This window comes from Terrapene carolina, unplaced genomic scaffold (assembly GCF_002925995.2).
Source record: "Terrapene carolina triunguis isolate 2854851 unplaced genomic scaffold, T_m_triunguis-2.0 Scaffold103, whole genome shotgun sequence".
NCBI lineage: Eukaryota > Metazoa > Chordata > Testudines > Emydidae > Terrapene > Terrapene triunguis.
In genome coordinates, this window is record NW_020664454.1 from 5,113,502 (window position 1) to 5,136,800 (window position 23,299).

At 41.8% G+C, this 23,299-nt stretch overlaps 1 protein-coding gene across 1 annotated transcript in view; it reads left to right on the forward strand.

Moving 5' to 3' along the window:
- The window catches only part of LOC112112194 (epidermal growth factor receptor substrate 15), a 105,423-nt gene that overhangs the window by 25,002 nt on the left and 57,122 nt on the right, over window positions 1-23,299 (forward strand). The window contains exons 5-10 of the mRNA XM_026651818.2: window positions 4,838-4,933; window positions 5,740-5,805; window positions 9,429-9,554; window positions 10,941-11,000; window positions 14,816-15,016; window positions 15,810-15,955. Coding sequence (XP_026507603.1) covers window positions 4,838-4,933; window positions 5,740-5,805; window positions 9,429-9,554; window positions 10,941-11,000; window positions 14,816-15,016; window positions 15,810-15,955 — 695 coding nt within the window. The remainder of the gene's footprint in view (window positions 1-4,837; window positions 4,934-5,739; window positions 5,806-9,428; window positions 9,555-10,940; window positions 11,001-14,815; window positions 15,017-15,809; window positions 15,956-23,299) is intronic.

A 23,299-nucleotide genomic window follows, 5' to 3' on the forward strand; every position in this document is an offset into this window, starting at 1 on the left:
CTCAGTGTCATTATACAATATAATACATTGAGAACTGTGATGCTATTCTCAGGAATAAGTTAAAGTTCTTTAGTTAGGGTCTCTATGGTTGCTCCATTCTCCATGTGCTAGCGCCCCCTACACCTTTGAGCGGAGATTTCTCATAGCAGTATCCATTTGGCCCACGCATGCGTGGCAGTCAGTCATTCTTGTGCCCCCTCCTGTTATATAGCTCTGTGGGGGCTAACCGTCCTCAGTTCCTTCTCAGCCTGAGACGGAGCTTTAGCAGTTGTCCTGCTGTGATTTCCTCAACTCTATTTTTCTCTCTTACTGAGTGTTAGTAGTAGTGTTAGTGCTAGCTTTCCATAGTTAGTAAATACTTGTGATAAAGCTTCTTTCTTTAAAAAAATGTTTCATTTTCTCTACATAGTATTTAGATAGTTTCTACTTCTTACTGAGAGATAATGCCTGGTTCTTCTGGTTTCAAGCGCTGCCTGTCTTGCTGGGAAGCAGTTCCAGTCCGTGATGGACACTCGCACTGTAACTGTTGTCTTTGAGAATTGCATGTTCCTCAGAAGTGCAACTTTTGTCTGGCATTGAAATCAAGAGCCAGAAAAAATACAGAGAAAGCTCCACCTTCTCATGATGGAGAACTCTCTACATCCCGCCTCCAAGCCAGGCCAACGGACCCCCCCTCACCCTGTATGTCGGTCCCCATACAAGTCTTCTGCCTCGGAGCCCCACAGTTCTAGGGCATCTAAGAGGAAGACAGGACTCCTCTCATAAGCCCTTGAAAGAACATACCCTGGATTCGCCAGATAGAGCACCCATCTCTAAAATGCTGAGGTCCTCAGTTTCCTCAGCTACCCCGGCACCACAATCAGGTACTGTTGAACCTCCTTACCCAGGGCACAGCTAGACTGCAAGGTGGCAAAGCCATGGGCCCAGAGAGACCATCTGGGACCATTCTGCACAGAGGGAAGGTGTTTTATTCAATGTACTTCCTGGTACCAAAAAAGAGTGGAGATTGGAGACCCATCCTAAACCTGAGACTACTCAACACCTATGTGAAGGCACAGAAATTCAAAATGATGACACTTGTAGTGATAATTCTATCACTAGAGGAAGGGGATTGGTTCTCAGCACTCAACTTTCAGTGTCCGTATTTCCACATTGTTATCCACCCATCCCACAAATGGTTCTCTGCTTTATTCTTGGCCAGGATCACTTCCAAAACAGAGTGCTCCCCTTCGGCCTATCATTAGCCCCAGGGGGCTTCTCAAAAGATCATGGTGGTGGTAATATCACAGCTCCACAGGGAAGGATGATTGGTTGCTGAAGGGTGGCTCCCTGGAAGTGATGTCTCAGGCAGCTTTTGAGGCCATAGACCTCTTCCTCAAAAGGGACCTACAACTGAACATACAAAAGTTCACTTTGACCCCTGTGCAAAACTTAGAGTTCATAGAGGTACATCTCAATTCAGTGACAGCAAGAGCTTACCTTCTCTGCACAGGTTTGTGGCTCTTTCCAAAATAGCAAACGCAATTCATCTCAGCCCCCAAACCACTGTCAGGAATTGCATTCAATTATTGGGACACCTGGCAACCATTACCTTCATTACAGAACATGTAAGACTTTGAATGCACTGCCTTCAAGGGTGGTTCAGAACTGTCTATCCACCCACTAGGTACAGTTTAAATATGCTTTTTTCCATACCTATCTTTTGTAAAACAATCCCTCAACTGGTGGAAAGACCATCCATAATTTGTGCACAGGAGTTCCATTTGCAAGTCCTCCCCCAATGGTCATTATGATGACGGATGCCTCTCTGCTAGGGTGGGGAGCACATCTAGACACTTACATGACCCAGGGCAAGTGGACGTCGCAAGAGATGATGCTACACATCAAGCTGCTGGAACTCCGAGTACTTGGATATGCCTGCCTCCAATTCCTACTACAAAACAGGGACGCAAACACAAAAATCATGACAGACTATCATGCCTGTTTGATATCAACTGCCAAGGAGGAGCAAGATCCCCCTCTGCACTGAGGCTCTCAGGCTTTGGAACTGGTGCATATGCAACCAGATCACCATCACAGTGGCCTATCTCTCGAGGATTCAGAACGTGATTGCGGATGCAGCAGACACTCCTTGTGAGACCATGAGTTGGAAACAGACCCCAGCATATTATACCACACATTCTGTAGGCTTGTTCACCATAGAGTCAAACCAGAAATGCACCAACTTCTGCTCGAGGGGTGGATTGGGTCACCAATCCTTAGGGGTTGCTTCAGTGGTTATTAGCCTTACTAAATGCTTTCCTGCTGATCCTCCCTAATAGCCAAAGTTATGTTTAAAATAAAGATAGAAGCCAGGGTCATTCTAATAGTTCCAACCTGGCCCAGGCAAACGTGGTTGCCTGACCTTATACAGCTGTTTGTCTGCTCTCAGATTACTCTCCATGCTGCTCCCCATCTCCTCTCCCAGGAGGGCGGGAAGATTTTTCATCCTACTCTCACAATGCTTCGTCTCAAAGCATGGTTGGTCGATGGCTCATGGGATTAGAGGCAGCCTGCTCAGAAGACATAAAAAGAGTACTATTACACAGCAGGAAACAATCTACTTGCTACGCATATTCTCAGAAATGGACATGCTTTTCCACCTGGTGTGACTGCAGACAGATTCCACCAACAACTGTAGCACTTCTGAAAATACTGGAATACACCCCTAATGCTGAAAATCTTGGGCCTGTCTCTGAGCTCTAGAAGAGTCCAGCTGGCAACTATCATGGCTTTCAACCACCCAATAGAGGGTTATTCTGTCTTCACGCACCCGACCACAGCAAGATTCCTTAGAGGTTTGGGAAACCTCTTATCTGCCAGTCCAACATCCTACTCCAGTATGGGACCTCTTTCTGGTCCTTAAATCCCTTACAAGATAGATGTTTGAACCTTTGGCTACTTGCACACTGCTCCATTTGTCAATTAAGAAGGCATTCCTGATAGCCATCATGTTGGTGTGACATGTTGGAGAGTTAGGAGTCCTAATTGCATACCCTCATTTCAATGTTTTTTAAGGACAAGGTCATGCTGCGGTCCTGCCCCAAGTTCTTACCTAAGGTTTCTTCCAAGTTCCATCGTAATCAGCCCATTCAGTTGCCTGTCTTCCACACCAAATTGCATCTAAATCTCCAGGACAAACTGCTGCACACCTTGGATGTCAGGAGAGCCCTGGCCTTCTATCTAGACAGAACAAAGACCTTCATGAAGACCCACAAGTTATTCGTCTCACTAGCAGATCGGTCAAAAGGGTCGGCAATCCCTAAACAGAGATTTTCCAAATGGATATCAGGCTGCATTAATTCTTGTTAACAGTCTCGCAATATTCAACCACCGTCGGTTATACACACACATTCTACAAAGTCTATTGCTACTTCTACAGCCTTCCTCAAACGTGCCAATTATTGAAATCTGTAAAGCCACTACTTGGGCAACTGTTCATAAGTTCACCAAACACTATTCAATAACTCATGAGTCTGCCTCTGATACTGTGTTCGGCTTGGCTGTGCTATCCTCCATACTGGACTTGACTCTGAAGCCCACTCCACCTTTAGAGGATACTGCTCAGTAGTGACCTAGAGTGGAGCACCCATAGGGACACTACTTGAAGGAGGAGGAATGGTTATTCACCCTGTGCAATAATTGTGGTTCTTCAAGATGTGTCCCCCTTTGGGTGCTCTGCTATCTGCCCTCCTTCCCCTCTGCTTCGGAGTTTTCTGCCATGGGGCTTTTCAGTAGAAAAAGAACTGAGGGCAGTTTGCCCGCGCAGTGCTATGTAACAATAGCTAGGGCAGGAGACTGACTAACACGCATGCACGGGCTGAACGGACACTGTTGTGAGAAATCTCTGATCAAAGACGCTGGGGGTGAGCACCTCTGAGCGAAGCAGTTATACCAACCTAACCCCCGGAGTAGCCAGTGCTATGTCAGTGGGAGGGGTTCTCACATTGACATAGCCGCTGCCTCTCGTGGAGATGGATTAACTATGCTGCCGGAGAAGCTCTCCCATCGGTGTAGTAGTGTCCACACTGAAGCGGTACATCAGCACAGCCGCTGCAGCATTTTAAGTGTAGCCCGCCCTTAGTAATGTTAGAGAATCGACTGACACATATCGAATAAATCTTCAAGCCAATGTCTCTTAAATTGAAATTCTGTCTGTCTAATACGAGATGGTCTTCCAATCCAGTAAATATATGGTGATAAACAGGCAGAGACCAAGGCATGGAGAGAGAATGGCTTATGGAGGACAATATTTTCATCTGTGAACACTTGTCCCACCTTCCTGCCCCAAAGCTGCCTCATAGCTTAATCTGTTAAGGCTGTGTGTTGCCCCTCAAGATTGATTGCTATGTTGTTTGAGCCCTTTTTAAGGATATTAAGATATTTCGGAAGATGTTGTACCTCCCATTTCCATGAATATATAGTGTAAAAAATTAGTCCTTGTTATCTCTCTCGGCATGAATGCACTAAAACTCTTATCGTGGTGACCAGAGCTTCATTCAATACAGCAGAGTTTTCTTTCCTTCCTTGCTGCACCGTTAAATATTTTGGCAGACCTTTCAATAAGGTGTTAAGGTTTTCTAGAGTTGCTACTGTGTAATGGTTGATACTTTTAATGTTACTGTAAGTCATTTTGAAATAAATTAAGGCTTAATAATAATAAGTATATTAGTTTAACAAGATGAATCCTATTAAGAAATGTGCCAATGTAGAAGAATTATAAATTGTCAGCTCTCCAGTTGAGTTTAAATTACTTTTGTATAGCAAATCCTTTAAAAATTCTGTTTTTCCTCCATAGGAATTTTTTGTGGCTTTGCGACTAGTGGCCTGTGCACAGAATGGATTGGACGTTTCCCTGAGTAGTCTTAATTTGCCTGTTCCTCCACCTAGATTTGTAAGACACGTTTAAAAATAAATAAATAAATAATAAAAATTGTGATCAGCTCAGTAACCTTAAGTACTTTAAGCTAACAGTTGGAAGGTTTAATGTTTTATATGCAGCATCTTCACTGGGAAATCTTAGTGCTATTGAAAAATTTAAAAATGGACTTTTTGTGCAACAGTGAGTACATTAGTTTAGCCCTACTGGAGACTTGGGTTAAAATCCTGCTTGAGTCACAAGAGAAAATGTTAATTTAGACCATAGTAAATAATTTTTGTTAGCATTGCCATTGAACTTTTTCTAGTTTTAAAAAATCCTAAGACAAGGATGTTGAAGGCAACATTGAAGTTGCACTTAGAAGACTGAGTGGGAAAGCTTCCATGGCACCTGGTCACACTATGCCCAACTCTGGTGCTATTCTTCCCTCATTTTCATGAGCACCAGCTATATCAAAAATTAAGAAGTGACATTTGTACTGCTTATAACCCACAAGGTGTGTAACAGTCCGGTTTTACTATTTATTTTTCTTTGGATTGTTAGAAGTAGAGACAATTAAAGTCTGTTTCCATTTCATTGAAGGAATATGGTATAGCTATAAATTAAGGCGTACTTTTATTACGCTTTGATGTTGCTTTGAGTATGACGAGAATATGCCACTTTGAATTTCTTATCCTAAATTATTGTACCTTCATTAGTTGATTAATTAAAATGTGATTATGGATTTGGATAGCAGGGCCCATTCAGATGAGTGGAAAAGTCTTGAAACTCAGTTTTCCCTTTGCAAGTAATATATTTTTGTTTGATCTGTTTTCCATTAGACTGATACCGGTAGCCCATTACTAATCAGTGGAACAGCATCAGCCGACGTCCCATGGGCTGTTAAGGTATGTTGAGAGTTGTAAACACTCAAAAAGCCTACATACCAATATCTGGCCATTTTTATGACTGCAGTTTCCAAGAAAACGTGCACTTGTTTTAGACGTGTAGTAACTGCTATAGCTTATTTCAGATTATTCTCTCCAATTTTAATGTCTTCTGTATTTAGAGTGACCAGATAGCAAGTGTGCACACACCTACTTCTTACAGGAGGCAATAGAGGCTTTAGCTTTGATAGACCATTCTCTTTTCTACCTAGACAACTTGATTCATCCAGGAAAAGTCACAAATTTCTTAGGCAAAATATCATCTGCTTCTGCCGCAGCAACCTGTTACTGGCAGTCCGTCCTTGAAGCAGCAGATTTGACTGCTTCCTCAGGAGCAGAGTCCCAGTCACAACAGATCTTCCTGACTCGTCTTCTACCTTTGGAAATCAGTTGTACCATTTCTGCAATGTCTGGAATGCCTTAATTTCAGATCGTTGTGTTCTAGACACTGGAATTGGGATACACCATTCATTTTCAGTCAATGCCTTAAGCGCCATCCATCTTCCACGTCCCTCTCACAAAATTATACTGCTTCAAGAGGTACAATCTCCTCTTGATCTAAGAGCTATAGAGGAGGTCCGTCCACAGCACAGGGAAAGGTTATTTTATTCCTGTAGTTTCCTCATCACCAAAAAGAAGGGGAGTCTGAGGCCCATCTTAGATATAAGGATACATCTGCACTGCATCTGGGAGCGTGCTGCCCAGCTTGGGTGGGTAGATGTGTTAGCTCTACCTAACCAGGGATAGCTTGGGCGATGGCTTGGACTGGCCGCCCAAGTACATACCTGGGGGTCTGGGTGAGTTTCTACTCTGGCGTCTAGTCCAAGCTGCAGCATGTGCTTCCCCCAGCTACCCTGCTCTTTCTAGCATGCTAGCTGTCTGTCTACCTGAGCTGGGAAATGTGCTCCCAGCTGCAGTGTAGACCGGAACACTTTAATCAAAAAGATCAAGTTCAGGATGGTATCCCTGGCCTCCATTATTCCTTCTTTTTATCTGGATGACTGGTATGCCGCTCTCCATCTGCAGGATGCCTATTTTCATATGGCTATCCACCCAAGGCACAGAAAATATCTAACATTTTCAGTGGGGGACTGCCACTACCAATATATGGTATTTCCATTCAGCCTATCATCAGTGATCAGAGTTTTTACCAAGTGTGTGGTGGTCTTAGTGCCTTATCTAACGCACACACATTCAGATATTCCTGTATCTGGATGGTTGATGTTGCCTGGAGAGACCATGGATTAAGTCGCAGGCAGCATTCATCAGATCCAGTCTCTCTTCATGCGGTTATGTCTGAAAATAAACATGGTCAAATCAACAGTGTCTCCATTTCAGATAATTGAGTTAATTGGAGTTGGCTCGACAACAAGAACTGCCTGTCTACCTTAAGAAAGGTTCTGTTCCATTTTAACCCTGTGCATTAGGCTAGGCTCACCTGAGAACAAGATCCTGCCTCACCTTGCTTAGATACATGGCATTCCACATGTGTCTGAGTTTGCCTGCGGTGCAAGTAAAGCTGATTGAAGTCCACATATCACCCAAGCAAGCATCTTCTGGACAGGCTGATTCACATAGCTGCTCAAATCCTAGCATTAAGGTGGTGCATGAGTCTGGAAAATGTCTGCAAGGGGGTACTTTACTTGCTGTACCCCACCTCTAATCTCTTTCTATCAGAAACGTTAGTGATGGACATATCCGCTATCGGCTGGCTGAGCACACCTAGATGAAGTACAGACTCAAGGTCTCCAGAATCAGCCCTATAAATGTCTTGGAACTGAGGGCTGTAATTCATGTATGCCAAGTCTTTCTGCTATCTATCATGAGCACTATATCTTGAAAGATGATGGACAATATGACCACAGTGTTTTACTTTAACTAACAGGGTGGAGCAATGTCAAATCTCTTGTGACAGGAGGTGGTGCAGCTTTGGAACTTCTGCATTGAAAATGACATCACCCTCAAACCTCACACCTTCTCCGGGTGAAGAATGTTCTAGCAGATTACCTCAGCAGAAAGTTAATCACATATCATGAATGCAGTCAAAGTTCCAGAAATAGGGGTTTCCCAACGTGGACTTGTGACCAGAAACAACAAGAAATGCAGCTACTTCTGTTTCAGGGCTGGTCAGAACCTGAGTTCTGTGATGGATGCATTCCTGTTCCCCTGGGAATTGGAGCTTCTATACATGTATCCTCTGCTCCAAATGATTCCCAGGATTATCAAGATGCTAAAGCAAGAACAAGCCAGGATGATTCTCCTAGCCCTGGCCTGGCCTGGCTGAGAAAATACTGGTCCTCAGATTTATGAAGCTTATTGATTCAACTTCCAGTTACCTTGCATGTTATCCAGGAGATATTACAGCCAGGTTCCACACCCCAACCTGTGCATTCTCCACGCCATGGCATGGATGTAGAGTGGCTATTATCAGACAATCTGTTCTCAAGCAGTTAAAAATATGTTAATCAGCAGCAGGAAGCATTCCACTAGACATATTGGTTAAGTGGAAAAAGGTACCCATCTGGGCACACCATCATCAGTTGTTTCCAGCCACATTGCAGATTCAGAACGTTTTAGAAAAATCAGGCATTTTTCTGAGCACTGGCAGCCATCACTACCATTCACCCACCTATACAAAGGCAGTCTGTGTTTTCCCACCCTATGGTTGAGAGGTTTTATAAAGGATGTTAGGGTTTATCCACCATTAAAGCACTAGTTTACCCTTGGGACCTTTCACCTGTTTTTTTTCTTTTCGGGTTTTACATGACTACGTTTTGAGTCTTTAGCCTCCTGCTCTTTCTTTTGTCAGCTAAAATAGCTTATCTAGTAATAGTCACATCCACTGGGAGAGAGACAAGCTTTGGTGGGGGGGGGAACCCCCCCTAACACAATGTTCTATAATGTTTCCTTAAGACCTCATCTGAAATTCCTATCAAAGGTAGTATAATTTCTTCTAAATCAGGTGATACATCTACCGAGTTTCTTTCCAAAATCTCATAGTCACAGGGATGAAGAGAGACTATGCACTTCAGATGTCTGTAGACGTCTTTCATTCTGTATTAATAAAACTAAGGAATTTTAGATCCTCTGCAAGACTCTCTAGCATATGCAGAAAAAATGAGAGGACGGGCTGCAACAGTACAAAATTTCTCATGGGATCTCCTCATATATTAGGACTTGTTATGACCTCACAAACACCACCACCACAAGTTACTGCACATTCTGTCAGTGGCCAGGCTACCTCTGAGGCTTTCTTGAGAAATTTTCCAATCACACACTTGCAGAGCAGCACCTCTAGACTATACACACATTTGCACAACATTATGCAATTGTTGAAGCACCCAGAACAGATACTAATTTTGGAAAGAGAGTCCTTCAGTCTCTGTTAAAGCAGACTCAGAGTTCCCACCACCAAAGTAGCACTGGTTGGGATTCACCTAGAGTAAGATAACACATGCACAAGCACTTGAATAAATGGTTACTTACCTGTATAGTAACTGTGGTTCTCTTGGGTTATGTGTGCTTTGTTCTAAAAGTGTTCCCATTACCAATATTATAAATCTATTTATCTTCTGCTCTCTCAGCTGGAAGAAAAGGCTAAATATGATGCTATCTTTGACAGTCTGAATCCTGTGAATGGATTGTTGTCAGGGGATAAGGTGAAACCTGTACTGCTAAACTCCAAACTGCCGGTGGATGTCCTAGGAAGAGTAAGAATATCATTCTCACTAAAATTAGTGGGCTACTGACTTGATTTGTGAATAATAAATAATAAAGATAACTGTACTAATTAGAGAAATGTCTGGGTATTCAGATTTAATATCTTTAGTAATAAAAATGTAACTAATGAGTAAGGCTACGTTTTAGTCATGGGTATTTTTAGTAAAAGTCACGGGCAGTAAACTAAAATCATGACCTGTCCATGACTTTCACTAAAAATACCTGTGATTAAAACTTGGGCCGGGGGCTGTGAGTGCTTGGGGGGCTGTGGGTGCTGGGGGAGGAGGCCCAGACCCCACTGGTGCTTGGGGGAGGGGATGGGCCGGGTCCATCGCGTCCCGGGAGTGGGACCCCGTGGTGGCCGGGGGAGGGTTGGCGGGGCTGGCTGGGGCTCCCTACCCGCCTCTGCGTCCCTGCAACTCCTAGGTGGCAGAGGGATCGGGGGCTCCAGTGTGCCGCTCCCGCCACAAACGCTGGCTGCCGCAGCTCCCATTGGCCAGGAACAGTAGCCAATGGGAGTTTCAGGGGTGAGGCCTGTGGGCACCAGCTGCGTGCGGCGCGGAGCACCCCCCTACGACCCCTCCGCTGCCTAGGAGCTGAAGGGCCATGCCAGTGGGAGCCAGGAAGCCCCCAACCCTGAGGTAAGCGCCCCCACATCTCCAACCCCCTGCTCTGAGTCCCCTCCCACGCTCCCAAACTGCTGCTGCTGGCCCATGGACTGCCCAGCTCGGGGAGCCCCTGAGCCAGCACCAGCCACTGCAAAAGTCACAGAATCTGCGACCTCCTTGACAGACTCGCAGCCTTACTCCTGAGGTATTGTAAAATGACCATACTTTCCTTTACAAAATTAATTAGTTTATTTTTACAGTTAGCTTTCTATTTTTAAAGATTATTTATTTAATAGTATATATGTAAAACACTTCAAATTTTTTTACATGTGACATGTAGTTTTTTCCCTGCTTCTAAAAAGGTACAGTTATCTTACTGAGGAGTAAAACAAACTGATAAATGTATATTTTGTTTCAAAGGATATCTTTGCAGTTATTCTGTAAAATTGCCACATTAATCTCCCTTTTAATGTATTGGACCACTTAATTATGTATATTTTAACATTTACTTTGAGGGAGAGTGATGTTATCCTACTCTTTCTCTACACCTTCAGAAAATAGCTTTCTTATACAATTTAATCCAAATGCACATTGCTGACTGAAAACTAGTGCTGAGGGGAACTTTCAATATCCTATGGTCCCTCCTGTTTGAGAGGATCGATGGGTATTTTTAAAATCTGAAACCAGATAGAAGCTTTGATTCTGTTGTTTGACACTGCATGTATGGGGGTTGGGAGCCAATCACCTATATATTTTGGTTCTCTTTAGGTTTGGGAACTAAGTGACATTGACCATGATGGAATGTTGGATCGAGATGAATTTGCAGTTGTAAGTACACTGGTTCATTTAGTTTCATAATTCTGCAAACCTAATAACAAAAGCCAAACATTGGAAGCGCTAGGTTTTTAGACTCCATATCTGTTGATTCACTTCTCCTTTATTTCTGTTCGTTATCCTAGCTCGTGCCACAGTGGCAGTCTAAATTCCCATCAGTTTCCATTGCTTGTACTATTTTTGCTTTTCTGCCTCCCCCACCTGCTAGGTCAGTGCCCTCTTCTTTTTGTATAGAAATCACTTGTGAGAGTGAACTCCTAAAGGTTTTATAAGGATTTGAGATGTTTGGTCATATTCATAAATCTAGTACACGTACCCATTAATTAAAAATATAATTTTTTTAATCTACAAACCACGGGACAGTTCTTTCTAGTTATCGTGTGAGCATACAAGGTTGTAGGTCCATTTCAAAGGGCTCTTTTGAATGTTCTTTTCAAAGGACATTGCATCCCTGCTGGAGTTTAAGCCAAGCTTCCCTTCTTTGGGTAGAAACCATTTGAACATAAATTGCTTTCTTCTCTTGTGGGAGGTGTTGTAGTCTCATTCCAGGTCATTTTTCTTGTCTAGGATTTCTCTAGTTCTGTTTGGAGAGAGAATTTTATGTATGGTGGGTTTTTTTATGTATTGTAACTTTCACCAGTAGATACACATACTTGTCACAGCAAGAAATCCTTATCAGATTTATCTTTTTAAGGCTTGTATGTAACTCTTACACATATGTGAATTCCTATCTTCTTTTCATTAGATCAGGCTTTAATGGCATATGATATTAAATGCTGCTATTTCAAATGAATAAAAAGAAAGCTTTTCCTTCGGAGGCCAGTGGGGAAGGATCTAGCAATCTTGAAATGTGATAGCAAGCACAGAATTATTTTAACCCTCCCCAAATTCTTGTATTGGCTCTATATATGCTGGACAGGAATTGATTCCATTTAGGAACAGAGACACTGAAAAATTGTTTTACAGGTCCAGCCAAATATCCTAATACTGGCACTTGGGGTGAGGCTGCGTGCTCTCAAGGTAGATATGCAATCAACAACACCATTCTTAAATTCAAAAACATTCTGCATTGATATTCGGTGACCAAATTCAACAACTGGAAAAACTGATCTAAAAGAACGAGCGTAAAACACTGACTCTTCATATTGCTCATTTGTCATCTCCCCCTGTTTTGGGGCCAATCTTTTGGTTCTGCATAAGATTTTAGTTTCACTTCAGTACTTGAAAAGTTGAATTTACATGGATAAAAATGAGATTAAACAGAAGCTCGCTCTCACTTTAATTCGAAGATGAAGAGTAAATAAAACCTGTTGTAGTCTTGCACTGATGTTGAACTAGTCAAGGGTGTGTGTTCAGCACTTACGTCAAGTGGAGAGGAAAGAAACATGTAATCAGGGTGGAGGAAATGTTTGTTTTTCAGTTAGAGAATTGGATAGTATTAATAGTACAAAGGTTCAAATATAAACGTTTATTAATACAGTATTTTAAAACTTATTCCTTTGTGTAAGCCTTTTGAAAAAGGAGGTAAACTTTCAGAACTGTAAAAAGAACAGGAGTACTTGTGGCACCTTAGAGAAATTTGTTAGTCTCTAAGCTGCCACAAGTACTCCTGTTCTTTTTGTGGATACAGACTAACACAGCTGCTACTCTGAAACCTTTCAGAACTGTATAAAGGAAACTAGTAGGTATACATGCCAGGAGCTTGTCTTTAATTTGGGTTTCCAGAAACTGACTCAATAACATAGAGTCAAATATTGGGAGTTTAGCAGTGACTTCAAAATGAAAACTTATATTTCTTGGGATAAAAATGCCAATAGGGAAAACACCGTTCTCTCTTCATCTTATTGACAAGCATCAACATTCTGAGGGTGAGGCTGACACTCTGCCTCTGTAACATGTAAACATGGGTATTTAGGCAGATTTAAGGGGATAGAAATAGGAATATCCTTCTGGCAGATGAAGGAACCCACAAAATATTTTACTTGTGACTGTTCCGTCAGTTTTCACCTATGCTGTCACTTGTTTCAAATTCTTCTAAAATCAGCTCTTTAAATCTCCAATTAACTGTAGTTGTGGACATAATTTCATGTACACTGTGATAACTCACCGGTAGAGTACTCATCTTTGCCGTACTTATAACTTCTATATATGTGTGTGCTGTAATTTTCAGACATTTAGCTGAGTGCTAAAACAGTTGATTCATGAAGTTGAGGAATGAATATAACATACTAGGCAAGCAGAGCAAATAATTAACATAATAGATAGTCTATAAAATTTTGTGAAATAGTACATCTTAAAAAGTGACCCTTTCTAAGATTTGAACCTTCCTAAAGCATAATCCCACAATCAAAGTTAGAACTATTAAGTGGAATGATTACTGCAAGGGACTAGTGAATATGAACAAATGCCACTCACCTGCCTCAACAAGTGGGGGATGTTGAAGGGGCTGGCAGCGAAGGGGGACCTCCCCAGCAGCAAGGGAGGGAGACACTTGCTGAGGAAGCCAGCTAGCTCTCCCCCTATCTCCCCACCATTGGAGTCTCTGGCACCCATTGCCCATTTGTGGTGGGAGGGATGCTGATTGGCCCACATCTGCCAGCTACAAAGATTTAACTTGGAGCACAGGCTCTGTGGAGCCTCTTTCGGCTCTGTTCCATTGTCAGAATTTTGCTCTTGGCCTGGGATTTAACTACTGAAATTGTTTCCTAATATGCAAACCCAACTTTCTGAAACTAATCTAAAAGGTGTTAAACTCCTGCAGTGCGGGATTTGTTTACTTGGCAGTGAACTTCAAAGGAGTCTTCAAAGGCTAAGGTTTAATGTGGCAAGCCAGAGAGAACAGAAAGAGAGACTCCAGTTTGAGGGGGTTTGGGGGGAGAGAAAAAGGATTGTCAAAGGATACTACCTAATTAGGATTTATCAAATATTTCTCTTCTAGAATAAGGAGGACTGCTTGGGGCTTGATATTTTGGAAGGAAATGTGTGCTGCTCTCCCTTGGGATGGGATGCATATACAGTTAGGGGGCAGGAGAAACCATAACTGGTCCCTGCCTCTTTGGCTAATGTTCAGAAAGCATTTCATGTCTTTTTAATCTAGATTTACCTTGATGGTCTCTTGTGTTTAAATACACTTCTAATAAAAACATTGAGCCTGATGGTTATACTTGATTATTCATAGGCTTTTTCTATGGTGCTCATTCCCGTGGAATGAATGCTTTGTACGTTAATGAATTTATCCCTGAGAGGTAGGGATACATGGTTATCTCCATTTCAGACATTGGAAACAAAGGCACAGAGAGATTAAGTGACTTGTCCAAAGGCCTCACATGGATCCTGTGGCAGAGCCAGGAGCAGAACCCAGATCTTTCACGCAGTCCAATGCTTTAACCTCAAGGCTATCCTTCCTCTCCTGGTTTGTGAAGTAGTTACTGAGTTTAAGTAGGCGGTTGCTGCTTTTCATCACTTCTGAAGAAAACAGAGGAAAGGGAATTAACTGCTGAGTTGCTGCTCTAACAGTGAGGTGACACTGGGGCTATGACCATCCCCTGAAATTGGCAAGACAGAATAGCAATATAAAAAGCAAAAACCAAGAGGGGAAGACCAAATGATCCTTGAGAACCTTATTATAAAATGTATCCCAGAATGTGCTAGATAACTGGCACCTCTGAGTTATAGGCTGCTTCGTTCTTTTGAAAAGATTGTTAAATTTTAGATGGCTTCAAAAGTACTGTAGGTCACTTCTTAAAATGAGGGTAAATATTGCAACCCTGTTTAATGCTGTGACCATCCCATCTTGTTTTCATGTTCAGGCCATGTTCTTGGTGTACTGTGCTTTGGAAAAGGAACCAGTGCCAATGTCCTTGCCTTCAGCTTTGGTGCCACCTCCCAAGAGAAAAACTGTCAGTATTCCAGGAGCAGTGCAGTTGATCCCATCGTCAACATTCGCTAAAGATTCTCATCAGTCCTCGTCTCCTGTTGGCAATTTACCTGCCAGAGCACCACTAACACAGGTATAGTCCTAGAATTGGCTTGTGTTAAAGTATTTTCTTTGGTCACTGCTTGTAATGAAATGTTATGCAGATGAGCCGGGTCATACAGACTACCTTGCTGTTTGTTTTTGTTTCTGTCAATATGTTCATAAAGTTGGGGTGGCTGGTGGCACTAACAGATTGGGAAAGGCAAAAAATGGATTTAACCATCTGTGAAGATGTTTACTGGAAGTGCTTTTTAGAAGTCGTCTACTACATAAATTTGGCTTCAGAAAAAACTTAGTATACATTTTAAAATTTCAGTTAAAAATGCTTATTTTAAAGCATATGAGCCTCATGCAGAGGTCAAAATATTAAGAAAACTGTTTTTAAAAAAACCCCCAACAAAATAGTAGCCCAAGGACCCAACCAGATAACATCTGTCTGATCTGGCACAGAGACAAATCCAGTAATCATCAGGCAAGCAATTTTCCAACAAATTAATGGTGTTTGTGGGGTGTGAGGGGATAGTGATAGTGGACTGGATAGCCGATGTAAGTAACTGAAGTGAGAAAAGGCCAGGAATATATACCCCAGGGCTCATTTATTTGAAGTACTGGTATGTCCAAAAAGCAGCCATTGAGACAAAAAGGTCTTACCTGTTCTGATCATGACAGAACCAAGCAACTGGGAGTAGATCTTTCTAAGCTGTCTAATTGCCATTATTTATTGGAAAGACTGACGTCATTTGAAGAGATTTAGAACTAGAATTATGTTGTTCCTTGAGATAAAAATAAATTTGTCTTCAAAGAGATTTACCGGTATTTTTTCTTAGTGGGTTGTATCACCTGCCGACAAAATCAAATATGATGAGATTTTCCTGAAAACTGACAAAGACATGGATGGTTTTGTCTCTGGTGTGGAAGCCAGAGAAATATTCTTAAAGACAGGACTGCCTTCTAACTTACTTGCGCACATCTGGTAAGAATTTTTCTCTATCACCTTTTAAAAAAATAGAAGAACATCTTTTTCTCGCCACACATACTGTTTATGAAAGGTGCCACATTGATATCTCTGCAGCCTGAAGTCCTCTGTATAACTATGGGACAGGTACAGTATGAACAGCAGCAGTGTATTTGCTTCTACCTTGACCTCAAGGGACTGTATTTAGAGGTGAGAGGCTTAGTGCACTTCATATGGTCATTCGTCCTTTGGCCTCTCTGCTTAGGTTTTATCAGTTCTGTTAGGATAATTAGGATAATTCTGGGTATTTTTGCTATCCATGTTAAATATCCAGCCTGTCTTCTACATAATATGGTCCACAGAACTGTTACAATAGTTACTTTAACCTGCTTGCAACTTGGGGGCAAAACCTCACTTGTCACTGGCAGCAGTGAATACCCCATCTCCTAAAGTTCTCTCCAGTTTTCTATTCCTGTACAGTGGCAGGCAGGCAGGCTGAACCAAACTTCTCTGCTGCGGAGATTTTCTGAGGGCAATTCCAAACTTTATTTCAAATTTTTAGACTAGCAAGTTGGTTCAATAATTTATTTGTCTGTGATTTCTAGCCATGTCCCAAGGTTGCATTTGATTTTTGGGGAGATTGTCTCCTCAGCTCTGTTTCCCCTTCTGAGGTGGATGCAGAATTTGGTGCTCCTGTAGGCTTCAGGGAGGGATGGAGAGAGAGCAGGCGAGCACTGAGAAAAGCCAGAGGCAAAAGGAAGGGTCTATGTTTATTGCTTTCATCCTCCTCCACAACTAGTGTCTAGCTAGGGGGCTTGACCAGCTCTGTGGTCAGAACGTAGTTTTCTCCTCACAGCCCAGTCTGGGTGGGGTATTCTAAGCTATTCTTCCCCAGGCAGGAAAGGAAACAGGCAGCATTGGAGGGCTAGTTCAACTAGGCATGATGTAGCCCAAGCCAGGTGTGGGTCACCTTAGCCCTTCCCCTGGCAAGAAAGGAGGCAGGTAGGATTGGAAAAGAACTAGCTCCGGGGCAAGCAGTCCATCTCTGTGAAGGGACTGAAGCCAGAAGGGCAGCATGCCAGATGGAAAACCTCACTTCAGTCGCTTCTGTGGTGGTTAGGGACTAGGTGTTTCTACCTCGGAGAGAGTGTGAACCGGAAGAGTGGCCTCGTCATTGCATAGGCCCACCAAAGGCAGCCAAGTCCAGGCAGGTATATTCTCAGCCCCCTCGTTTGGTCATGAAAACTTACAGGTGGCTGACACACAGGAGTGCCAGATGACCGTTCATATTTCAGTGCCTCAGCATTCTTTCACAATCCGTGCTAACACAGGTGGATAGTGTTGCAGGTATGTTCCCTCGCAACCTAAAAACCATATGGCCTAGCAGCTTTTCTCTGGATAGGAAAGGGAAAAAAAGTGGGTTTCAAATCTGTTTTATGCAGGAATATGGGGCTATTGTCTGAATGTCTGATCCCAAAGTTCCTAGCTATTTTAATGATACAATGGGAGACTTTATGGAAAACTGAGGCTGTTCAGAGTAATTGTAAAAGTCAGCTTGCAGTATTGACTCCTGGCAGACATTATAGGAGGAAATACATGTCATACGGCAAGTTGAAGCGATCTGTGAATTGTAACAGGAGAAAATATCTCTTTGCAAGTGATAGCTAGAACATGTTCAGGGTCTGTAGCTGTCCTCTATTGCCCCGAGCTATCTGCAGGTCTCCCAGCCCTGTTTGGAATTAGACCCCTGATTAGTGTTAGGCTCTTTCATTTTGGGAGCAAAAGCGTTACATATAGTTTTGATCCAATGAGATAACTGGATATTGTGTAGAGGCGTGCCTGATGGAACTGTGCAAGGATTTTAGGAACAGCTTTGTCCTATTCTCCATCTCCGCAACCTATGGAAAAGCCACAACCTGAATGAAATTATCCATCTACACCTCTACCCCGATATAACACGAATTCGGATATAATGCGGTAAAGCAGCGCTACGGGGGGGCGGGGCTGTGCACTCCGGCGGATCAAAGCAAGTTCAATATAATGCGGTTTCACTTTATAATGCGGTAAAATTTTTTTGGCTCCCGAGGACAGCGTTATATCGGGGTAGAGGTGTACTTCATATTGGAGCATTGCAACCCATTCCATCCTATTTCTAACCTCAGTGAATCAGGGACAAGCAGAGCAGATACCCTCTGATGCATCTATCTTTCCTAATGATGGCTGTCTTTAAAGCATTCCCATTTATCCATCCTTGGGCAATTGTTAAGTTTTGCAGGCGGGCAGCGTTTTTCGTTTCCCTGCTTTGATTACCATTTGATCTTTATTATGGCTGTTGATTAATCTCAGTTAACTCATGCGATTAACTCAAAAAAATTAACCATGATTAATCAGTTTTAATTGCACTGTTAAACAATAGAAAACCAATTGAAATGTATTGAATATTTTGCATGTTTTTCTACATTTTCAAATATATCGCTTTCAATTACAACACAGAATACAAAGTGTACAGTGCTCACTTTATATTATATTTGATTACAAATATTTGCACTATAAAAATGATAAACAAGTTTTTTTCATTCACCTTATACAAGTACTGTAGTATAACTTAGAAATGTAGATTTTTTTTTTGTTACATAACTGCACTTAAAAATAAAACAATGTAAAACTTTAGAGCCCACAAGTCCACTCAGTCCTACTTCTTGTTCAGCCTATTGCTAAGAGAAATAAGTTTTACGTTTACTGGACGTAATGCCGCCCACTTCTTATTTACAATGTCACCTGAAAGTGAGAACAGGTGTTTGCATGGCACTGTTGTAGCTGGCGTTGCAAGATATTTACGTTCTAGATGCGCTAAAGATTCATATGCCTTTTCATGCTTCGGCAGCCATTCCAGAGGACATGCTTCCATGCTGATGATGCTCGTTTAAAAAAATAATGCGTTAATTAGATTTGTGACCGAACTCCTTGGGGGAGAATTGTATGTCTCCTGTTCTGTTTTACCCGCATTCTGCCATATATTTCATGATATAGCAGTCTTGGATGATGACTCAGCACATGTTGTTCATTTTAAGAACATTTTCACTGCAAATTTAACAAAATGCAAAGAAGGTACCAATGTGAATTTTTCTAAATATAGCTACAGCACTCGACCCACGGTTTAAGAATCTGAAGTGCCTTCCAAAATCTGAGAGGGACAAGGTGTGGAGCATGCTTTCAGAAGTCGTAAAAGAGCAACACTCTGATGCGGAAACTATAGAACCCAAACCACCAAAAAAAAAAATCAACTTTCTACTGATGCCATCTGACTCAAATGATGAAATTGAACATAGGTTGGTCCACACTGCTTTGGATTGTTGTCGAGCAGCACCTGTCATCAGCATGGACGCATGTCCTCTGGAATGGTGGTTGAAGAATGAAGGGACATATGACTCTTTGCCACATCTGGCATGTAAATATCTTGTAATGCCAGCTACAACTGTACCATGCGAATGCCTGTTCTCACTTTCAGGTGACATTGTAAACAAGAAGCGAGCAGCATTATCTTCTGCAAATGTAAACAGACTTGTTTGTCTGCATGATTGGCTGAACAAGCAGTAGGACTGAGTGGATTTGTAGACTCTAAAGTTTTACATTGTTTGTTTTTTATTTTTGAATGCAGGTTTTTTATACATTCTACATTTGTAAGTTCAACTTTCATGATCTAGAAATTGCACTGCAGGACTTGTATTAGATGAATTGAAAAACCCTATTTCTTTTGTTTTTGACATTGCAAATATTTGTAATAAAAAAATATAAAGTGAGCACTGTACACTTTATATTCTGCGTGGTAATTGAAATCAATATGTTTGAAAATGTAGAAAATATCCAAAAATATTTAAATAATTTAAATTATTTGTGTGATTAATTATGTGATTAATTTTTTTAATCGCTTGACAGCTGTAATCTTTATACATGCCCCCAGGGATCCTCTCCAGGATTGTGGTAGCAATAATATATTGGCTTTTGTGGAGAAGGAAATTCACTGGTCGCTGCTTGGGCTACTTTTTTTTTTTTTTTTGTAAATCTGATTTCTGTTCAGAGAGAAAGCTGAAGCGAGCATGCAATGATGTGGTTGCTGGAGTATGTTGGGTTCAGGGCAGACATAGTACCAGGAAAGTCATCATAGGCCTGGGCTGAGGATAAGGACTATGATGTACAAGGTCTTTCAGAAGCATGTTAACAGAAGATGAAGATGCCATAAACAAGAGGAAAACAAGTTGTCACAGAAACAAAAATCCAATTTTTTTGGAACCTATTGTGAATCCTCATCTTAAACACAGCTATGCTTCAGTGATCAAGTTCATATGATACCTACCCAGTAAAACCTGGTATCCACTCCATATCTCACCCTATCTCATGTGTTGGCAGAACTTTAGCTCAAGTGGTGTATTCTCTGCTCCCTCAACTGGTGAATGCAAAGAATCAGATTTTTTTTTATTTATTTTTTTTTTAAATGGGATCTTCCAATTCAGTTCAGGAAATGTGTACCAGAAAGAGAGAGCACAGTACCCACCAGCTGGAACAATGTTTCATTGAGGTCTTGGGGCACTGTTCCTTCAATGGATGACAGACCTGTTCTGGTGGTGACAGTGAACGTGTTTAATAGGGTTTTCTTAGTAACTGGGAAGAACACGATCATCCCAGACCCCAAAGAAATTCTCCTGCCCTGTGTGGAGCAGAGTTTCCTATCTCCATGTGCACAGCCCATTGAGGGAGATGAATACCAAGACTTACATGGCAGAAGTTGGATTAGCACTGTGGTTGCTGCATCCAGAAATATCTGACTCGTTGTAAGTCAGTTTGGAGGGCTGGTGATTGATCTCTTTGCATCTGAAAAAAGTAAATAAAGTGCCCTGTGGCACATCTGTGTCAGGAGCTGGGGTATGAGGTAGTGAATGACATCTTGCAAAGGTGGACATGGTCCCTCTATATGTCTTCCCACTTTTTCAGCTGTGCCCCAGGATAATACAAAAGATATCACTGCTGCTCTCTCATTCCTGTTTCTGCCTTTCTGGCTGAGGAGGCTGTCTCTGTCTCACAGACTGGTCCTCCATCCAGGGCCAGACATGTTTAAAATGAATACTTGGATGAAGTCATTATTGCTCTTGTGAGCTCCAGTGAAAAGTCAACAGATGGAACTTCTTATACTTGCTGGTGCAAAGTCCATAGTTTAACTATCATGTTAAACCAGTTTAAAAATATCTTTGATTTCCCCCTTCATTGTGAGTGTTCAAGGAAGGTCAAAGTCTCTGTAGTATAATGATCTCATCATATTCAAGAAAAGTTCTGTACAAATCCCAACATTAAATACTTCATTAGGGCATCGTCCTTACTCTAACACTGCAAGGTCAGAGACCGTTACCTTGGAACCTTCTTATGCTCCTTACAGCACTACTCAGATGGAACCCTGGCAGGAGGTGTGATTTTATATCTCTACTCGTTAGTAGCTATTAGGAGGCCTACTCTATCTCCAGTTGGCTGAGGCTTTTTATCTGAAGTTGGGAGCTTTACTTAAGATCCAGAACTGTACTTTTAACTGAGTAGTCCTCACAATGTCATAGCATTCATTCTCTAAGTAAGTTAAAGAAATGTTTCTCCTATAGTTCAGCATTAAAGTCAGTCTTTAGGAGCAGTTGACAATCTCAGGGCAGAGTAGTCCTGTCTCCTGTATTGAGATCTGTTAGACAGCCATTATTTCACCAAATTCTGCAAACTGCTCATCTAATTTTAGCTAATGCCACTTCCTTTGTTTTGCCAGAAGTTTTCTCCATGCCTTTATCTAGGAGAGGATATTTAATCATCTGCTTTTGTTTTGGATATCTGTATTTACCCTTTTTACCCTGCAGGCACACTGCTATGAAAATCCATGGTAATGGATCTGTGGCCCGTAGCATGAAGAAGAATAGGAAAGCTTATTTGTGCTTTCCTGAATTTCCTTTATTCAAGTAATAAGATCCACAAATCTGGTCCACCTTAGAGACAAACATCATTCAGAATAGAGATGGAAATCGGCATCCCAGGATTTGGGTTGGTTGTTAGGTGGAATTTACTGTGCTCAGCAGTATGAGAAATTGTGGTGCTTTTTCCTCCAATTATATTTAATGCATTTTGTAATTTAGGACAGTAGATTTGAATTATCCTCACTGTGGAAGTTGTCAACTGGAGGGAACTTGATGAGGCATGGCATTCCCCTGCTGCCAGTGATGGAGAGGTCTGGTTCTGTTCCCAACTTGAAAACAGGCTGAAGTACCCTTTATAAGGTCCACAGATCTGTTACAACTTGAAGAACGGAAATTTTTCAGATAAACATGGATACATTTTCCTATTTTGAATCTTGCTAAGTTCTTGGCCTCAGTGACTTCCTATGGCAATAAGTTTCACAGTTTAATTTTGAATTGTATGAAAAAAATTCTTTTATCAATTTTGAATTTGCCAAAACTGATCTTTATGATATGGAGACTTGTCTACTAAATGTTAGCCGGAATATCCCACAATATTTACTTTTGTAATGCATACATTTACATTAATTTGTTTACATTTAAACTCTTCAGACTTAAGACTTTCACTTCACCTAGTGCCTTTTTGTAAGTACTAGGTAAACTAGATAATGTGTTTCAGCTCATATCTGAGGCATCATCTAGTACCTTGAGGATAGGTCTAGGAGCTGCTTTCTTAACCAGGCTCTGTCACGAGTTAGTTGTTTGGCCTTGAGAAAGTTAATTATGGCTGGTTTTCCAGCTTTTGAGTACTGGTAAATCCTCTGAAGTGAAACGGGGCTTCAGGTGCTTAGCATCTTTGAAAATCACTTCATTTCTCAGGGCTAAGTTCCACATATCCATCACATTGGGTCTCCAGCTGGCTTGTGTCTTGGACAGAACCAGACCAGTCATATTACCGGAATCCGTGGAATGTCCTGCCTGCTATAATTCTCCCCAGATTTGTTCTGTCGCTACAGTGACAGGCAGGCTTAGCTAGACCTCATGGTTGCAGAGTTCTTTTGAGGAGAATTCCAAAACTTTATTTCAGATTTCTATCAACTTGGTTCAATAACTCAATATTTCAGCTGTGTCCCAGGGCTGCATTTGTGTTTCAAGCTTTTTTCCTCTCAGCTCTTCTTCCTGAGGTGCTGCAGCTTACTGGTGACCCTGCAACTGGTCAAGAAGAGAGCAAAACCGGAATAAAACAGGGAAAAAGTCTCTCTCTCCTGCTCCACCTCTCTTATTAAGCAGCTTGACAGGGACCTTAGGCCACTTGAGTGAGCACAATGCACACACACCCTTTAGCAACCCAATTTGGGTAAATGTCCTCTGTTGCCCTTTCTCT